The sequence below is a fragment of the Ostrinia nubilalis genome, chromosome 4, assembly GCF_963855985.1.
Source record: "Ostrinia nubilalis chromosome 4, ilOstNubi1.1, whole genome shotgun sequence".
Taxonomy (NCBI): Eukaryota; Metazoa; Arthropoda; class Insecta; order Lepidoptera; family Crambidae; genus Ostrinia; species Ostrinia nubilalis.
In genome coordinates, this window is record NC_087091.1 from 11,089,520 (window position 1) to 11,108,107 (window position 18,588).

The 18,588-nt window shown below is 34.9% G+C and overlaps 1 protein-coding gene and 1 long non-coding RNA gene across 2 annotated transcripts in view; both read left to right on the plus strand.

Moving 5' to 3' along the window:
* The window catches only part of LOC135071096 (uncharacterized), a 177,857-nt gene that overhangs the window by 127,210 nt on the left and 32,059 nt on the right, over positions 1-18,588 (plus strand). Inside the window, exons 9-10 of the mRNA XM_063964856.1 lie at positions 70-147; positions 2,946-3,014. Coding sequence (XP_063820926.1) covers positions 70-147; positions 2,946-3,014 — 147 coding nt within the window. The remainder of the gene's footprint in view (positions 1-69; positions 148-2,945; positions 3,015-18,588) is intronic.
* On the plus strand, positions 10,001-13,165 carry LOC135071081 (uncharacterized). Its single transcript, XR_010257207.1, has 2 exons — positions 10,001-10,165; positions 10,646-13,165. It is a non-coding gene; the product is annotated as an uncharacterized LOC135071081 (long non-coding RNA).

An 18,588-nucleotide genomic window follows, 5' to 3' on the forward strand; every position in this document is an offset into this window, starting at 1 on the left:
GTAATGTAATATAATGAAATATTATAATTATATAATGATGAATATTTTACAATAAAAATATTTTCACAGGATGGACTCGACGTGCTCATACGTCATCAGAATCGAGGCCTCGAAAGCAACATCTATAGCAAAGTGAACGAGATTCAAGTAAGTAAACTAGTAAATTATAAAAATACAATTAGAGTAGGCGCACACCGTTGATTTTTAGTTGGCCGATAGTTGTGCCCGATTTCAAATTGTATGAATCGGCCAAATCGAATCGGCGTAGTGTGCGCACTCCCATACATGCCCATACTGATCAACTGCCCGACTAAACTATCGGCCGACGAAAAATCAACGGTGTGCGCCTACTCTTACATAAATAGGTATACAAAAAAGAAAATTACTTGAATTTAAAAAAATGTTAATAGCTGGATGGTGACTCGGCAATATAGGTAGTAAATAAACACACAATTTCGGTGAAGTTACGTTTTATGAGTTTTTTATGATAATAGATATCATTAAAGAAAACCAAGGTAATGATATTATTTTTTTAAAACAGCACCTTTCAATGGAAATCCTCTACACACGGTATTCAAAGGAATTCGGGACCCGTTTCAATTCCCTGCAAACATTGAAATGTCAAAGTGTACTTAATATTATGCTGACGGGGCGGGCAAACCACAGCGAAGCACCCTCGACTCGGGCGGCCATTCAGAGATTTCATGCTAACCTGAATTTTTGTACGACAAACTTTTATTGTGAGAGTACGAGAGTAGTGATAAAATAAAGCATTAATAACGGAAAAGGCAGATCGAGGAACGCAATAATGTATAACAATTACAAAACTTATTAGTGAAGGATATTACTTATTTAAAATTAAGTACGTAAGATCTCGTAAATTAAACTATACTCTTATAGATGTGAAGAAGCGATGACGTGTCAAATCTCCAATATTAAAACACAAAAGTTTGTGAGAACGGATGTCCAACAGTTTAAGACACGATTTTCCAAAAAAAAAAAAGTAAATAAAGAAACAAATTATATTACTTTATTTACATGTTCTGTAAATAATTAATTTTCATGTCACCTTGCAGGTAATTAGTTCCTAGTTAGGTAGTTTCCGATCTATAATTACCTGTTAGTCGCAGTGCAGTCGATGTATTGACAGATCAATTACACCGGTCTATGGACTTCTCTTAGAACAATTATGTGAGCATCAGATTAATATTGAATTCTAAAAACAAATTAGTTATGGATAGAAAGTAGTGATGCAACGAATACGAATATTCGTATTCGCCGAATATTAGTCATTTACCGAATATTCGTATTCGGTGAAATAATAATTACAAATACGAATACCTACGTTTTTTAAATTCACACACGTGTGTGTCTCCAAACACTATAGCCACAACAACATGACGGGAAACCCCCGGTCAGTATGTAACAAAGTAGTTAGTAAGTAAGTTCTCTTCCGGAATTTGACAGTCAGGTCGATTGTACAAGTATTATTTTGTTTTGTGATTAGTTACAAAGTAAAGTGATACAATACCAAAAAAAATACCATTTGTAAATTTTAATTACTAAAACATTAACCATGATGAAAACAGTTAAATTTATGAGTATTTCATGACTATAGTATTCGCCGAATAGTAGATTTAATATTCGTATTCGTAAAAGTAGTATTCGTTGCATCACTAATAGAAAGGGACTGGGTTGAGTTTGAGCTGGGTATGAATTTAATTTAATAGAAGTGACCATGACTGTCCTTCGATCGAGAAAGGAATCTTTCTTAAATGAATACAACATTCTTCGAAACAAATAGTGGAAACCTATATTATCAAAAAATAAATTGAATCAGTCAAATTAACTTAAGTAAATGTTTCACTGATTCTTTCAGGTTCTACTGAAAATCGCTTTGATTCTATGAATATGAGAATACTAGCTTTTGCCCGAGTCTTCACCCGCGTGAAATTTAATTTATCACAGATCGTCATAAATTATAGCCTAGTTGTGTTATTCTGGGTTATAAATATTAATACAGTAAAGTTTCATTAAAATCCGTTCAATAGTTTTTGCGTGAAAGAGTAACAAACATCCAGATATCCAAACTTTCGCATTTATAATATTAGTAGGAAGTAGGATTAGTAGGATAACATTTTTAACGCAAGAAATTGTAATTAAAGTAAAAACTTTCTTAGGGTTGATTTTTCAATCGTCGGATATCTTCTAACTGAAGAATAAAATTGTCATTTTGACATAAATTTTCCATACTGAAACTGTCAATTATTCATCAGTTAAAAGTTATCCGGCGATTAAAAAATCAGCCTGTAATGAAAATAAACTTTGAATAGGTAACTTCTAAAACTTCAGAGCAATGACATCTAGTGGGAGAACTCTGAATCAATAATGAACGAACGCCAAGAAAGACCAAGCGCCCTCGAGAACGAGGGCTCGGGGCAAAGTCGAACGCCCTCGATGCGTTGAAGTTCGTAAAAACTCCGCTAGATGTCACCCTATGACACACTGGAAAATAAAATCTTTTTTTTTTATTTAATTACTTTTGGACTAAAATATTGAAATATTGCCAGACTTAAATCATTGCAAGTAGCAAGCATGTACTTACGTAGAGGTATAAAATGACGAAAAGGATACAAAGAATTTTCCTTTACGACTGAAATTTATATCACGATGTGTCATAAATGTAGTAGGTAGGTACCTACCTACAACATGAAAGATATTATTTTATGTTCTCATAAAAGTTGACATTTCTTATAATAGTGTTGATGTTACAAAGCAAGTTTTATTTTCAGCTGTTAAACTCGTATAACATAGTAATTAATTTTCTTCCACAACCAGATGGCACATTAGTACTTACCTAGTTTTCAATCAAACAATTTATTAATGCTGTGTTACTTTAATAACTATAAAATAATAGGTAATTAACAATGTTTATTTTGTCGCAGGAAGAGATATCAATCAAGAAGTATGACTACAGGGCGACGCAGTTGCATCTAGCTGCAGTGAGAGCTCAAGTAAGTCTAGAATCTAGATTTAATTTTGGGACACTTGTCGCCAATGAAAAAACTAGAGATATATTTTAACCTATCCTACGTCTTATTATAGGCGGTCTTATCACCAAAAGCGATCGTTTGGAAGAATCATCCTGAGAAGCTGTGAGCAGATAGTTAAGACACGTCATTATAAGGTTACTAAATCATTTTAACCACTAGGTTATTAATCTACGCTAATCGGTATAATTATACAAAATTGTCTTTATAATTATGGTCTGCAGAGATTTAAGTGAATAGATTGCAAACAAAATTGTGAAATTAATGTAGAATATTTACTCCAAACAAATGAAAACAAATGAATATGAAATTGATTGCATCTTGAACTCAATACAGCTTGTAAACAATTTTCGTTGCCACGGTCACCTGTCTGAATGAACCACCCCGCACAGTGCGCACGCCTGGGGTCTCATCTGTTCCGGGCATTTCTGCACATGCGATTTTAGCCTTTACGGATTAATCAATAGTTTCATTTTTCCCGCCATAGCTGCATTGCCTTGTTTACAGGATAATGCATGTAAAAATTACATAAACATTTTACTTAGAAACTGTCCTTTCCATTCCTTTGTGCAAAACCTGCAGTCATTTGTTTCATAAAAGAGCGCAAGCAAGAGATGAAAATTACTTAAATAATTTCCAATATAACATAAATTTTAGGTCAATTCCTATTACCTACTTTAATGTAATGTTGTAATAATAGTATGTACCTACTTACCATTTCCTAAATTTTAAATGGCAATAGTCGAGCAATAGACTTTAATGTTTTCATATGAGCAGTGTCGCATTGCGCACAGCCTCCCGCCGACCCCTCAGTCTGAGATGAGATCTCGTGGACCGACATAACCTACGGACTATCTTATCTGTATTAATACGAATAAAAACAAATTAATAACGTTAAATTATCGCTTTCGAAACGGTATCCGTCCTTTGTCGGCCCCGGTAAATCGCGATTTAGTAACCACGGACAACAAACGCAAACTGAGATTCCGTGCCAAGATGGGCTGGATTTCTATGAAGAATCATATGGTAAGTACTTATTCTGTAAGCTGATTATACACTTGTACAAGTTATTGGAGAGTGTTTGCACACTGGGTTTTATTTTTTTATCGAACTTGATGTGTTTCACATTGATAACTTCATATTATCTACATGACGTCTTCTTTGTTATTTTTATTTAGGGAAACGTAAGGCTGTTACGTCACCTCTGTCCTAAAGCTGCCTAATTCTCAGCACCAAGATGTTTTTTTAATGAAGGAAATAAAACGTACGCACTCTAAACTTACGCATAAAAAGTAATTATGAACTTTTTCATACAAAATATTTATAATTTTATCATTTTCAAATACCAATTTTACCAATGCCTTACATTGCAATGTAATGAGACTTTAATAATATTATATTTTATGAAATATATTTTTAGTAAAATCTCAAAATACCAGAAAAATATCTCATTAAAGGCAAAAAAAAATTAATATTCTCGGTAACTTAATTGAATCTAAGTAAAATTGTAAATTATTTAAATGTGTTTTATATTTAAGTAAGTAATTAAAAATCTATACAGGGTGTTAGGTAAATGGGTATATGAGCCGACACTAGCCCATGTTAACATGGTCATATAAATGGTATGGTGAAGTCAGAAAATTGATATCTTCATTTTAATTATTTTAATTTTCATACAAATCGGATTTTCAAAATTTATTTTGTATAAAAATTAAAAAAATTAAAATGATGATATCAAATTTCTGACTTCACCATACCATTTATATGACCATGTTAACATGGGCTAGTGTCGGCTCATATACCCATTTACCTAACACCCTGTATATACTCGTATCGATTTGAGTTCATAGTAATAAAAGATGGAATAATTAATGACAAATTATTTAACTTATTAAACACCGAATAATAGCCGATTTACATAACACGAGCGAGCAAAGCGGTGCCATTCGTTTTATCATTAAGTACGAGTTACGACTGTTGGTTTAATTTCATTCCCACATCATCCATCATATTAAAATCCAACAAACAGTTGAATGAGAAATTATTTGTCATAACATTGCTTATCTCTACAGGGTGTTAGGTAAATGGGTATAATGAGCCGACACTAGCCCATATTAGCATGGGCATTAAATGGTATGGTAAAGTCAGAAAATTGATATCTTCATTTTAATTATTTAAATTTTCATACAAATCGGATTTTATAAATTTTATTTAAAAATTTAAAAAAATAAAATGATGATATCAAACTGACTTCGCCAAACCATTTATATGCCCATGTTAACATGGGCTAGTGTCGGCTTATATACCCATTTACCTAACACCCTGTATAGCAAGGACGTGCCTTTTTATGTGGTTATAAATCTGCAGGATAGAGAGTCCACTTAATAATGTTTTGTTCGTTTGATTGTTCTAAAATTTATACAGTACTAGCGGCCGCCCGCGACTTTGTACGCGTGGATCCCGTTTTACCCCCTTCATCTATCTTACGCGGTTTAGATTTTTTCATACAAATGTTTTTTCCCGCTAACTCCCGTTCCCGTGGGAATTTTGCAATATCCTGTTGTAACTAAGCTTTAAGTTTATTAAGGTACCTGCATGCCAAATTTCAAGCGTCTAACTTAAGCGGTTTAAATTTTTCATACAAAAGGATTTTCCCGCTAGTTCCCGTTCCCGTGGGAATTCCCGAAATTCTACGGTACCTAAGCTATGTCTCTTCCAAATTTCCTACGTTTAGCCGTTTAGGCTGTGCGTTGATAATTATGTCAGTCAGTCAGTTTCTCCTTTTATATATTTAGAAGAAGATGTACAATTAATACATATAAAATTAATAAAATTATCTTTAACCCTCGTAACGTAATCATATTCATAATACCCATAATAAGTCTCATTGATCATCCCCAGGCTTTAGAAGTCATCAGTCAGCCTTTAGTTAAGTTAGCCACCATAGAACTCCAAGTCGAATGACTCTACATGTAGGTAAATTAAACTTATAAAAAAATCTCGAGAAAATCTCGCAAATAGAGGCCCAATTCAGCCCAATTCAACGGTCTCAGAGAGAACAACATGGCAAAGTGTGTTCCAGAAATAGCATTGCTTGACACTCAGTAGAACAAAGAAGTCAAATTCAAGCATGAAGCCGTAAATCAGTGCAAGCTAGGCTTTTAAAATAGGCATAGTCAATTATACCAAACTAATTAGCAGGGTCTATACGCTATAAATTCCAAACAAACAAAAAAAAAATATGCCAAAAGCAATGGTGAATAGGAAATTAAGTACATAGGTGGTAGTTAGTTAATTCATGACATTATTTTCCACCACATCGTCTGTTTCAGACTGAACCACATACCTACTTAAATATGTACCTACATTAATTAACTTCTATAGATCGGTACCTTGCTTTTTCACAAAATAGGGTTTTGCGCCTGTATGTAAGTAGTATGTACTCGGTACGTATCCAACGTATAAAAATTCCTTCTGCCAATAACAGGCACGCGCGGAAATCCTCGTGTAACGCATGACGACAACGAACAACGTGTAGATACATAAGTACGGTCGACAGCACATCAGACTATACATTTTCGTTGCAAAGTCGACCCTATGGCAACTGCGTAAGATACTACAGTGTTTAGGGGGCGTCCATAAATTACGTGAGACAATTTTGGCTATTTTTCAACCCCCCCGCCCCCCTTGGTGAGATTTGGTGAGATTTTGCCTGACCCCCTCCCCCACCCCCTAATCTCACGTGATATTTAAAAAAAATCCGAAATTTAATAGTTTTGGAGTAATTTAACTGAGAAAGTTTTTTTTGTGTGCTTATAGTGCGAGTTTGCATTTACCGTTGTCGCTAACGAGTGCATCAAAAAGATCTATAAAGTTTAAGATTTTAGTTCTTGAAAGTATCTGCTAGGGATGCTGTACAATCGTCATACATTTAATGCATGTCATTTATTACGCAGTCGCTAGCGGATGACGATCGATATAAAGTCGCACTAAGCCCACTGATTACGAATAGATCCAGAAAAACACGTGTAGTGACAGCGGTTAGTACAGGGTCTCATTGTTTTTTTTTACAGAAGTACCTAGTCTAATTATTGTTCCTTTGATTCCTTTCTACATAATCTAGCAAAATCGATTTTGATAAAAAAAAAATGGTTTTATAATTTTCTTAATTTCGTCTGACAAGGAACCCTTATACACTCGCGAGCAAAACTATGGAATCACTTACATGAAGTTGTTTCCACGCGATCTTGTGTACTAACGAATTTGTTAATAACAAAAAAAGTGGCACCATTTTAAAGATTAAACTTTTACCTTTTAATTGATACCAAATTCATTTAAATCACACCAGTATTTAAAAAGATATCGCGGCTGATGTGAAGAAGTAAGGAAAAAGACATGTATCAACTGTTTGATACGTCGCGAGTTGCGGCCTACTTACCCCCTATAAAAACACGTGTTTTCGGATTTTTGCTTTCACACGTTGATCCATACACATCTCCGCTTTTTTTGACACTTTACCTGGGATTCTACACCTACAGAAGCAGCACAAATCGTTGCACTATTGCAAGAAGGGCTCAGCCAGCGGGCTGTCGCACGTCAGCTCCACATAAGCCAGTCCAGGGTTTCGAAACTTTTAAGACGCTTTCGGGAGACTGGTGGCTTTATCCCGAGACCAAGTTCTGAACAGCGCCGGTGCATATCGTAAAAGCACCGGCGCTGTTCAGAACTTGGTCTCGGGATAAAGCCACTAGTCTCCCAAAAGCGTCTTAAAACTTTCGAAACCCAGGACTGGCTTATGTGGAGCTGACATGCGACAGCCCGCTGGCTGAGCCCTGCTTGCAATAGTGCAAGGATTTGTGCTGCTTCTGAAGGTGTAGAATCCCAGGTAAAGTGTCAAAAGAAGCTGAGATGTGTATGGATCAACGTGTGAAAGCAAAAATCCGAAAACACGTGCTTTTATAGGGGGTAAATGGGCCGCAACTCGCGACGTATAAAACAGTTGATTCATGTCTTTTTCCTTACTTCTTCACATCAGCCGCGATATCTTTTTAAATACTGGTGTGATTTAAATGAATTTGGTATCAATTTAAAGGTAAAAGTTTAATCTTTAAAATGGTGCCACTTTTTTTGTTACTAACAAATTCGTTAGTACACAAGATTGCGTGGAAACAACTTCATGTAAGTGATTCCATAGTTTTGCTCGCGAGTGTAGTTTCGATATGTCTGTCTGTCCGAGGTTTTGCTTGGAAACTATTGGCACTAGAGAGCTGTAATTTTGTGGAGGTATGTATTATTAATCACGCCGACAAAACGGTAGAATAAAATTTTGAAAAAACATTTTTTTAGGGTAGCTCCCCTATATGTAAAGTGGGGATGAATTTTTTTTCATCTTCTACACCATCGTGTAGGATATAGTTGGATAACTTGGGGGTTTCAAAGACTATTTTTCGATTTAGGGATCCGTTTGCAAACTATTAAAGTTTAAAGTGCCAATTTTTGTTCGAGCAGGGCGTCCCCCCCCCCCCCCGTTTACCCCCCCCCCCCCCCCCTCTAAAAACTAGACTGTTGGCTTGAAAAATCTGGAAAAATTCATAATAATACTGCTTTTTATGAACTTTCAAGAAAACTATAACGGTTAGGGTAGGTCAGTTAGTTTAAGAGTAATAGTCATTTAACTCATGTATTATAAAATTTCATATCTAATAAAAATTCCTTAGAAGAAAATATTAAAAGCTACTTTAGATGAAGTAATTGCTTGCTTCTGAAATATATTTTGTTAACGACGGACAACTACGGAACCCTACACTGCGCGTAGCACGACACGCACTTGGCCAATTTTTTTACTTAAGATTTAAACCCAGTTTTCTGGCAAACTCTATTTCTCTATTTCTTGCGGAAAAAATTACGTGATATTTCCTGACACCCCCCCTCTCCCCCACGTGAGATTTAGTGAGGTTTTTGTTGACCCCCTCCCCCCCCTAAAAGTCTCACGTAATTTATGGACGCCCCCTTACGTTGACGTGCTGTACACGTTGGTGTCATAAGTTTGATTCGTCCGCCTACACGCTTCACGTCCCACCCGCGCTAAGCTCCTCGCGTGTGCATGAACGTGCAAAGTAAACAAAAAGACAATCTTCCAGGTATCTGTTTACTTCATACAACTTAAAGATGGGCTTTAGACCGCTTTTTACTTTTAGCACCGTTGGTAATATTAGTGACAGTAGGTACCTACTAGGTTGCTAGGTTGGGTCATCGTGAAAATAAATTTAATTCCACTTAGAGCACCTTCCCAAAATATCGATAGGTGCTCTAAGTGGAATAGGCCAAGTGCTATTCGTGCAGGTGCTATTTGGGCGGGTGCTCAAAGTGGAATACGTCATGTCATAAAACAACATCATTGCTTCGAATATTTCCTTACCTACTCATGTGTTTCGAAGTTTGAAGGACACGACAAAATTAAAAGTTGGCCCCGCATAGGCTTGGTCAAAGACATAGGTCAAAGATTAATGACTAAGCTAAGCTAAGATTAACTTTTTTATTTTTTAAGCTTAGGCTGAGTTGCACCACCTAACTTTGACCGTAACTCTAACGATAACCGGTGCTTTTTGTATGGAGTTTGACAGATTTTTGACGTTTGTCAAAGTTAAATTAAGATGGTGCAACCCAGCCTTAGTCTACATACCATGACGTGACGAGACTACATAAATTAAATCTGAAGAGGACAATCAATGGAAAAGGTTTTTCTGATTATAGTCAATCAAAACCACTAAAAGTAACAAAATTAAGTATCATAATCTTTAATGGCTATAATTTAGAAGATAAACAAACGCAATGAGATATTCTGAAAATTACGGTAAAATATTGAAAACTATTTTTTGCGGATACCGTGAACGCACCCGTAAGCAATTTTCCCGCCGCGTCTCTTCAACTACACTGTGCAACAGCGCTGCACGCCTAGCGCCACTTGCAGAGTGCGGACAAACTTCAAACTACTTTGCGTCATGGAAACTGAATGGTGCGTGTCGTGTTTGTAGTCGTGGATTTATTTACTTTTGTTTGACTGTGAAGTGATTTATGAATAAATACTGACCATATAATAATGAAAGTTCACGAAGGTAAGTTTTGTATTAATAAATTTAATGTTATATAACTACAATGAGCTTGAATAATGAAAGCGTAATGAATCGCCATTCTCGTTAAAATGTTGGCTTGATGACTCGTTATCAAGCGTAGAAACGGTCATTAGAGCATTATCGTTATTATTGAAGACGAGAAATGGTAATTATTTGTAAAATAATAATGTTTTTATTCCGTAAAAAACATAACCTCAAATTGTATTATCTTGTTATTTTTAGGGCTAATGACGATCGGTATACATTACAAACGACAAAATACCACAGGAATAGTATCAGAAATTAAACTTGAATTTGTTATTACTGTTTTGAGTCAGTTTTCCTTTCTTTAATGTCGATTTTCCTTTAACGATGTTTAGGCGGGAAACGTAGTAGGTAAATAGTCAGTCGCTCTGAGTAAAACTTTAGGCAGCAGAAACATGAAATAATATATAAGAATCATAATTTTCTGTACTTTTTCAGGTGACCAGAAGTGATACCTAGCAACAAAATAATAAATATTTAATTTATCAAGATTTTTCTATTTTTATGAGATGAAGACTGTGTCAGAAAAATCGTCCACTAGGAAGAATGGGTATCAATCCGATGATGACAATGTCAGATACAAAATAAACACTGTTTATTTTAATAAGCTCAATAAATCACCAAACACACAAAAGAAACAAGAAAAAGTTTTGAATGATGACAATGATGTACGTTACAAATTCCCCACAGTACTTCATAATAAACCTAAAGTTGAGCAGAAACCGAAACCAAAACCAAAAATCAAAGTAAACTTCTGGAGCAATAAACAAACAGGAAGCCGTCTCCATAATGTTGAAGCCAATAAGGAAAAAGTTAACCGAAGACATACAGTAGCAGCAGTTTCAGAAGAGGCTACATTGAGCAAACCTAAAAATTCTGGTGTCAAAGTTAAGAAACGTGTGTCTTTTCTGCCTTCACCGCTGTTTTCGGACAACCATGTACCGATGGTTACAGTGCCTGATGATTTGACTATACACCTGAATGAAGAAGAAGCAAACGACTTGGGAGAAGATCTTAATTCAGCTTTTGTGAACAGTAACAACACTGATGATGAGGTATCTAAGCGTAAAAATAAAATTTCTACCATCCAAACAAGTCCAAAAGGTAAACGCAAACGTAGCTCAGATGATTATGATGCTAGAGGTCAAGGTAACGAGAATGAACTCGAATTCTTCTCAAAGTATGTTGTACAAAAACTGAGGAGAATGGAAACCAACCAACGCATCTACTCTGAAAATTTGATAAACACAGTACTAATGTTGGGCCAGCTCGGGAAGTTAAATGTCAAATCAAAAATAGCAGAAGCATAATGTGTTTGTGTTCACAACTATGTTTAATTACATTAATAGTAGGGCTTATTTGTAAATAACCTTGTTTTCTGGGTACTATTCTATTGAATAAATCTGATTTGTACTTTGCCCCAATTGATAAAATATGCATGTTTCGAACTAAATTGAAATCAAACTGTTACATTGTTATGATTTTGGTGAATCTATTTGTTACCAGTTAGTTATTTAGCAAGTTATACATTCATAACATTTTACATGGACATGTTATAATTGATTAAAATATTTTAAAGAACTTAAAAAGGTCCACGAAAATATCTCTATGAAATTATTGTTCGGTGGATGTAGCTTTACATATTTTATGGTAGGTACTAACTGTATGATTATTTCACAATATTTTGACCATGCATATTGCATAGATAGGCTATGTCACTATCGAGTATAATAAAATCTATTAAAAAGACTTGAAAATGCTTCAAGTGGACTTAGTACCGAATAAATATACATAAATAAAATAGTTAAATTCACTAATTTTATAGCAAATGAAATGTATGGTAAAAAGCTATAAAAATGGTGCTGTAATTTTAGATGTAATATATTAAGATTTGTATGGAATGTTAAATTTTTTTTTCTTTGGTGTCCATTGTTGCTTAGTAAATATTTAAGTACATATCAATCTGTGTTGATTTATTCAGGTGTTAGAGATCTTAACATAAAATCAACAATTATTAATAACTATTGTACTATCAATTATATGATAGCTAAGCATTTGTGTACCCAATGTAATAATAAAAGGGAATGGCTCCTTTATGGAGATAACTATGATGTTATTCTTTAATTAGAATGAAAATGCATTCAAGTATTGTAATGTAATATCAAACTTATTCAAGGCATCATATTAATAGCTCTCTTTTCAGAAAAATGTTTTTTTTTATCACAGACTTTAATCTATAACTTGAGATTGAGTTAAGTTTTGAGCCTAGTTGTAAAAATAAATTAATTTATAGTTCAAGCCTCATAGTACCTACATTTTATTGTGTGGTGAAATCACGTACATATTTTTAAAGTACATATTTTGTTAATGCACATTTACAATGCAGATGGTAGACAATCTACTTTAGATTTATTTTAGAGTATTCTTAACTTGCCTATTTCCTTGATCATAATAAAATAATTCTTGTTGCAATGAATTGCTTGTTTTCTTAATATTTTTCGTTACAACGAATTGAATAGAATAATTAGGAGAGCTATAACTTTATTGTCTACAGTTGAGTTACGTTACGACTTTTTGTCATTTATAAATACAGTTTATTAATAATCTTAACTCAATGCTGTTATACCCTAGTGTGATCGCCTGTTATTATCTATAAGTATTACTTTTGTTTGCTGTTTCTTTTTCTAATATCATTATGTCAACAATTGTGCACAATATTAATGGGTATATTATGTAGTTATGTATGTGAATATGTAATTAGAAAATCTTTAAAGCAATTTATTGTTGTTAATGAAATAAAACGTTTACATGTTTACACACTTTCTTGTTATAGCTCAAATATTGTGGTTTTCAAACTTGACTATATTTTTGTCTTCAACCTATCTTTGACACAGATTTATTTATATTGAGATAGTATGAAGGCGTGTTCCTGCCTTACTAATAAAATATTTAAAAATATTTTTTTCTTTTATTTGATAGTAATTTAAATCTTACTCGATATAAACTTCGTTTTTAAACTAAAAACTAGGTTTTTAGTTAGTAACATAACAGCAGATCTTATCTACCTACTTACAGACAGACGAAATATTATTCAAGCTATTTTTCTGCAGACACAATTTACTAGACAAAGATCCGATTCCGAATAACAATGTTTGTATTTTATTATAATTTTTGTATATTTTACCTAATTTATTTGATCGTTGCTACTAAAAAATATTGCCACTCAGCGTTTAGTACCGTTGTCTGGGAGCAGGTACTTGAGAAATTCAGAAAGAATTCCAGTCTGATCTGGAACCCTGTGTCGGGTATTACAACATGCCAAGCCATGTAGCATAACTCGTAAATACAGGCATATTCTCAAGTCGGCAAAGAAGGGAACTCTTACATATTACTGTACCATTCATTACATGCCTTTTTCACAATACCTACATGTATTTATTTATTTTATTTCATAACTAATACGTACAATATTGTACAAAAAGAGAACTTATTGCCATGTGGCATTCTCTCCCAGTTTGCAAGAAGTTGTTAATCTGTCCACCAAACACTGGAGCTAAGAATAGTTGTTAACAAATTAACTTATCTCAGCTGACTCTACCCGACAAGATAAACCAATTAACTGAGTCGACTTTCTGTGACTATAGTTGTAGAACTATAAGGGGGATAGCCCCATAATACTATTCTCCACCCCATATCATTTGTTTACATGGCTCTACAGTAAGTAGGTCTTTAAAGTACCTACCTATGCTATGATGACCATAATGAAGGGAACGCATTGCGCTAAAATAAACAAGACCTTTGCATAGGAAGTTGAGTGGTGCAAGGTCGATTTGCCTCCGGTTCCCTTACTGGCGAGCACAACTGGAGGATTTGCCAAGAAATGCGGAATGACCTTTGTGTGAAATAAATTATTTCTTATGGGACTGCAACAGTAGGTTAGGGACGGACGCCAAAGTTTTTACCCGACTGCGCCAGAAGGAGGGTTATGTTTTTCGAGTGTATGTATGTTTTACCATACCTAAGTGTTTGTTTCTTGTGAATGAACATTCTTGAATACGACTACTGATATCAAATATCAAACCTATAGTTTCAAATCTGATTACATTTTCTGCCCTACAAAACTTACCGCGTAACTTAACTCCATAGAAAAACAAAACAAATGGAAGTAGGTTAGCAGAGTATTTTATTATTTGGTTTAGAATTTTGTGACTTCATAATTTGTGTGATATCAAATTCAATAGCTGCTAGGCTGATAGTTCGCATACCGGACTACAATGCCAGGTGCGGTTGCGGGTTCGAATTCCGCTTAGGAAAAACGTTTGTGATGAACATGAGCATTGAGCATTTAATTACGTAGGTAACATACGAATTCCGAAGTCATAGTATTTTATAGATCAGTTAATTATTATAATTTAATGTACTTACCTATTTTAAAAGAATCTCAAGCTATAAAAATAAGATAAGTTCAATTAATAAAAATGAGAATTAAATAAAAAGCTTCTTCTTCTTCTTACTCAGGAATTCGCTGAATACCTTAGACGTCTACGTGCCTTCTATCTAAAAGAAATTGTCTAAACGTGTTAATGGTTAGAGTTGCGTTGTTGTTTGCAAACGGTTGCCGAGCGACCGGCGAGAGGCGCCGCCACGCCACATCCGGCGCCCTACGGCAGTCACGCCTCGCCCGCCCAGAGATACGGGGCGGGACGCGCGAACGCTGGCACACAAACCTCTCGCGAACGAAAAAAAATTACATAACTTTCGAAAAAAGAAGCAAACTTTTCACGTTCTTTTGTTTTTTCGAAACTTTTACGCTGGTTTTCGTTACTCTTTTGTTTTTGATACTTTTGTACCGTGTTTTTTACGTGTTCGAAGAAAATACAAGATGGATATAGTACACCGGTTGCACTATTTAGTGTTGTCTCAGAAATCTGACCTGATGACTATGGAAAGGGAACAGAGGATGCGCGTACGTCGCCAGTCAAGCCTCCCCGAGTACAGCAAAGCGAATAAAACAAGGCAGAAACTGGAACAAGCTTATTTTAATGATGTAAGTTTTCTAAACTTTCATAAAGTTTACTTAATTGCAAAAATTGATTGGTAAACTGTATATTCTGTATGAACTATGCAAGTGCATGAAAAGTGCAAGAGAGTTGTTCAAATTTTTTCCACCTACGGGTAGATATTTTTTATGACGTGGTGAGTGATGAATTATGTGGATGTCATCACTTTCTGGTTTGCAAAGAAACTATACCTAGTGCATTTTCTTTGGTTGTTTTGGTGATTGAGGACTCTACCTACTTACTCGTATTTTCTACCAACATTAAACTTCAATCATTTACCTGTCTCAGTAGGCTATGAAGTGTCTTTGTGCGATCAGTTGAAAAGGTTTAAATTATACCTACTTACCTTGATTAAAAAGTACCGTACTTAAATAAAGTATTCATAATTAATTGGATTGGAACCTCTTTAGAACCTTTTGAATCCTATGAACCTGTGCAAGAATTGAATTAGAATCTTAATTAACTCTTACAATCCATAATAAGTATTTACCATCTCAAATACCTACCTACGAATATGATAAGTGCTTGCTTACTTGCTTAATTGAATATTCATTAATGGTTACACATTTTACATTAAGTATGTATTTGGCGCAAGAATACATGAAGTGTAAAAGGGGTGTTTAACTCGAAAATAAACATCTTATAATGCTACATCATGAAATATTTTATCGTCCACGTAAATTAATTTTAGGAACTTATATTAAACTTAGTTAAAAAAGACTGAAAACAAAATATTAATTTGAAAATAAAAGCGTGTCCGCGTGGCAAAGAAACGAGCTGCTGAATTTTCTGGTTGGTTAACTATTACTTAACCTTTGCACAAGGAAAGTGTTTTTATTTTCTGAAAAATTCATGAATTTTGGCGAAAATGGTCCGTCCGTCAAGTAATTCTGCGTTCATTTTCCAAGATTCCAAAAAAATTCAGTCTGGAATATCCTACAGTAGTGCTAGTAGAGTCATTTATAGTGCGTAGCCTGCGTAATATTAGGTACCTTGTTAGATTTGCAATTTGTTTAAATGAAGATGAAAGTTTTTATTTGGAAAATAATCTATGTAGTTTTCCTGTCCATGATGTAATTTTAACTTCAAAACAGTGCCTACCTACCTACCATTATTGCTAAACTATCCCTTAACCCTATATTATTAAAATAGGAATAGGTACCTACTTATTTACAATGAAAACTTCTTACAATGAAAAGGGTCCATAACTTAAGATTAAGGCAATTAACCACCAGGATCTGTTAACAGAAAGCACCTTATCTTAAAGAGTCTACGAAAATAATAGTTCCATAGATGGCCAAGGAGAAGATAATGCTTTGATAACGCCTGGCGTCCATCCTCGCGATAAGCAACGGTGTGGTCTTCTTTTATTTGGCCTTGTCACGAATCTGGACTTGTATTTTGGCGGTGTTAAAATGCTGACCGTAAAAAAGTGGAAAACTGCCGGGCTAGGAGATGATTTTAGACGACAAATGTATGGGTTTATCGCGTAAAATCGATAAAATAACGTCATAAAAAGCTTGTCGCTGCGCGGATCCTAGGCTTATTGGACTCTTAATTGTGCACATTAAAATACTGAATCGATCGTCTAAGTTATAAAAAGTCGTCAGCACCTAGTTAGCTACATTACAAAAGATAATTTATGCATACGTTTTGTAAATAATCATGCTCTTACTAGTTTTCCCCATCGGAATGCGAATTTTCTGTCTCTACCAGGCAATCATGAGATCAAATCAGATAATGAGGTATCTACATAATGTATTAACGCAGGTTATCGATATCAACCTAGAACTAGGAAGCGATGTGAAAATGAGCAATTGCCTGAAAAACAGCGTTTAATGTGAAATAACGGTTACTGTAATTACCTAATTGCGCGACGAACAAACACCTTGATTCATGAAATTTCAGATTTCAGAATACGACCTTCAGTCTTGTTAGTAGGGAATTTAGTGCAAGAACCCCTCCACTTTGGTATAGAAGGCTCATTTTTGCAACAGTGGTTCTTTGGGTGCTCCTGAGTGGATTTCCGTCGGTAGACATCGGGAGCCCCCCCTGTGGTAGCAGGGGGAGGGGGGGCAAGTTTCCTTCCGCCGCGCTTCACTTTAAGGCCCATATCTTCTAAACTATGGGTATTAGGGCAAGTGTGGTATCATTTTCGGATAATTAAAGGATGGCGAATTCATTTCTAGAACAAACTTTTTGCCTTTTCATACAAAAAATTAGAAATATTGAGTAAAATTCACAAAAACCAAAAAGTATTTTTTTAAATAAACGTCGTTTACTTTTAAACCACTAGAGATAATCTAATAAAAAAAATATGACCTGAAAGCTACATTTATCAGGATTATAAAAATATAACATTGTATGGTACTTTTTTCGCAAAAAGTAGGTGAAAAAAATTTTTTCTTCAGGACACAGCGGGCGAATTTTATAGCGCATCGGAAAAAAATATTTATTTAATCCATGAATTCATACTATTTGCTTCATAAGCAAGCAAGGATTATTATTTTAGAATTTATTTAGAGTTGCTGGCACATCAATCTACCATAATTTGTATTTTTTCGTCAATTGATTTTGAACTCTATGTGTGAGACATAAGGTTGAAAATAGCTTAAATACATTTTAATATTGAAAATATCATAAGAAGAAAGCACTAAATAAATAACTTTAATTTGTCTAAACGTTTTATTGATTATTAATATTTTAATTAACACTTTTATTTCTACATACTATTGTACCTGTGACTTAACGGAAAGGTAAGTGTGAGAAAAATGAGGTTTCACAATCATAGTACGGGAGATATTTTTAGCACAAAGGTTACGGCTGTGACCTTTTTACTTAGTTGTTTTTTTCAGACAGCACCAGCTTCTGCACTACTTCTTGCACTTACATCTCACCATTTCCAGGCAAGCCTCGGCAGCTACGGGCAAACCGGTCCATGTAGGCTCCATCTTGCTATCGGCTCTGGTCCACCTCCAACCAGTCGGGTAAAGGGAAGACTGAGTCGGTTGCTTGCAACTAATCCTATACGCGAACCCCTTGGATTGATCTAATAAGTAAGTGGATAGATCTTGAACAAGGGACGACTAGAAAAGAGGACCAAAATCCCAACAGAACAGCCTAATCTGGTTTACTGACAGCTCAAAGATGCAGTAGCGGCCAAGCATTAGAGGGTGACACATGTCGCACAGATTAGCACTCACTGGCGCATCTGCATAGCAAGTCTGCGGTCTATGTCATTGTCTTTCAATCTTGGAATCGATAGGTAACCCCAAAATCGTGGGGGTTACTAGGGGATGCCGTAGGACTCACGCCGCCACT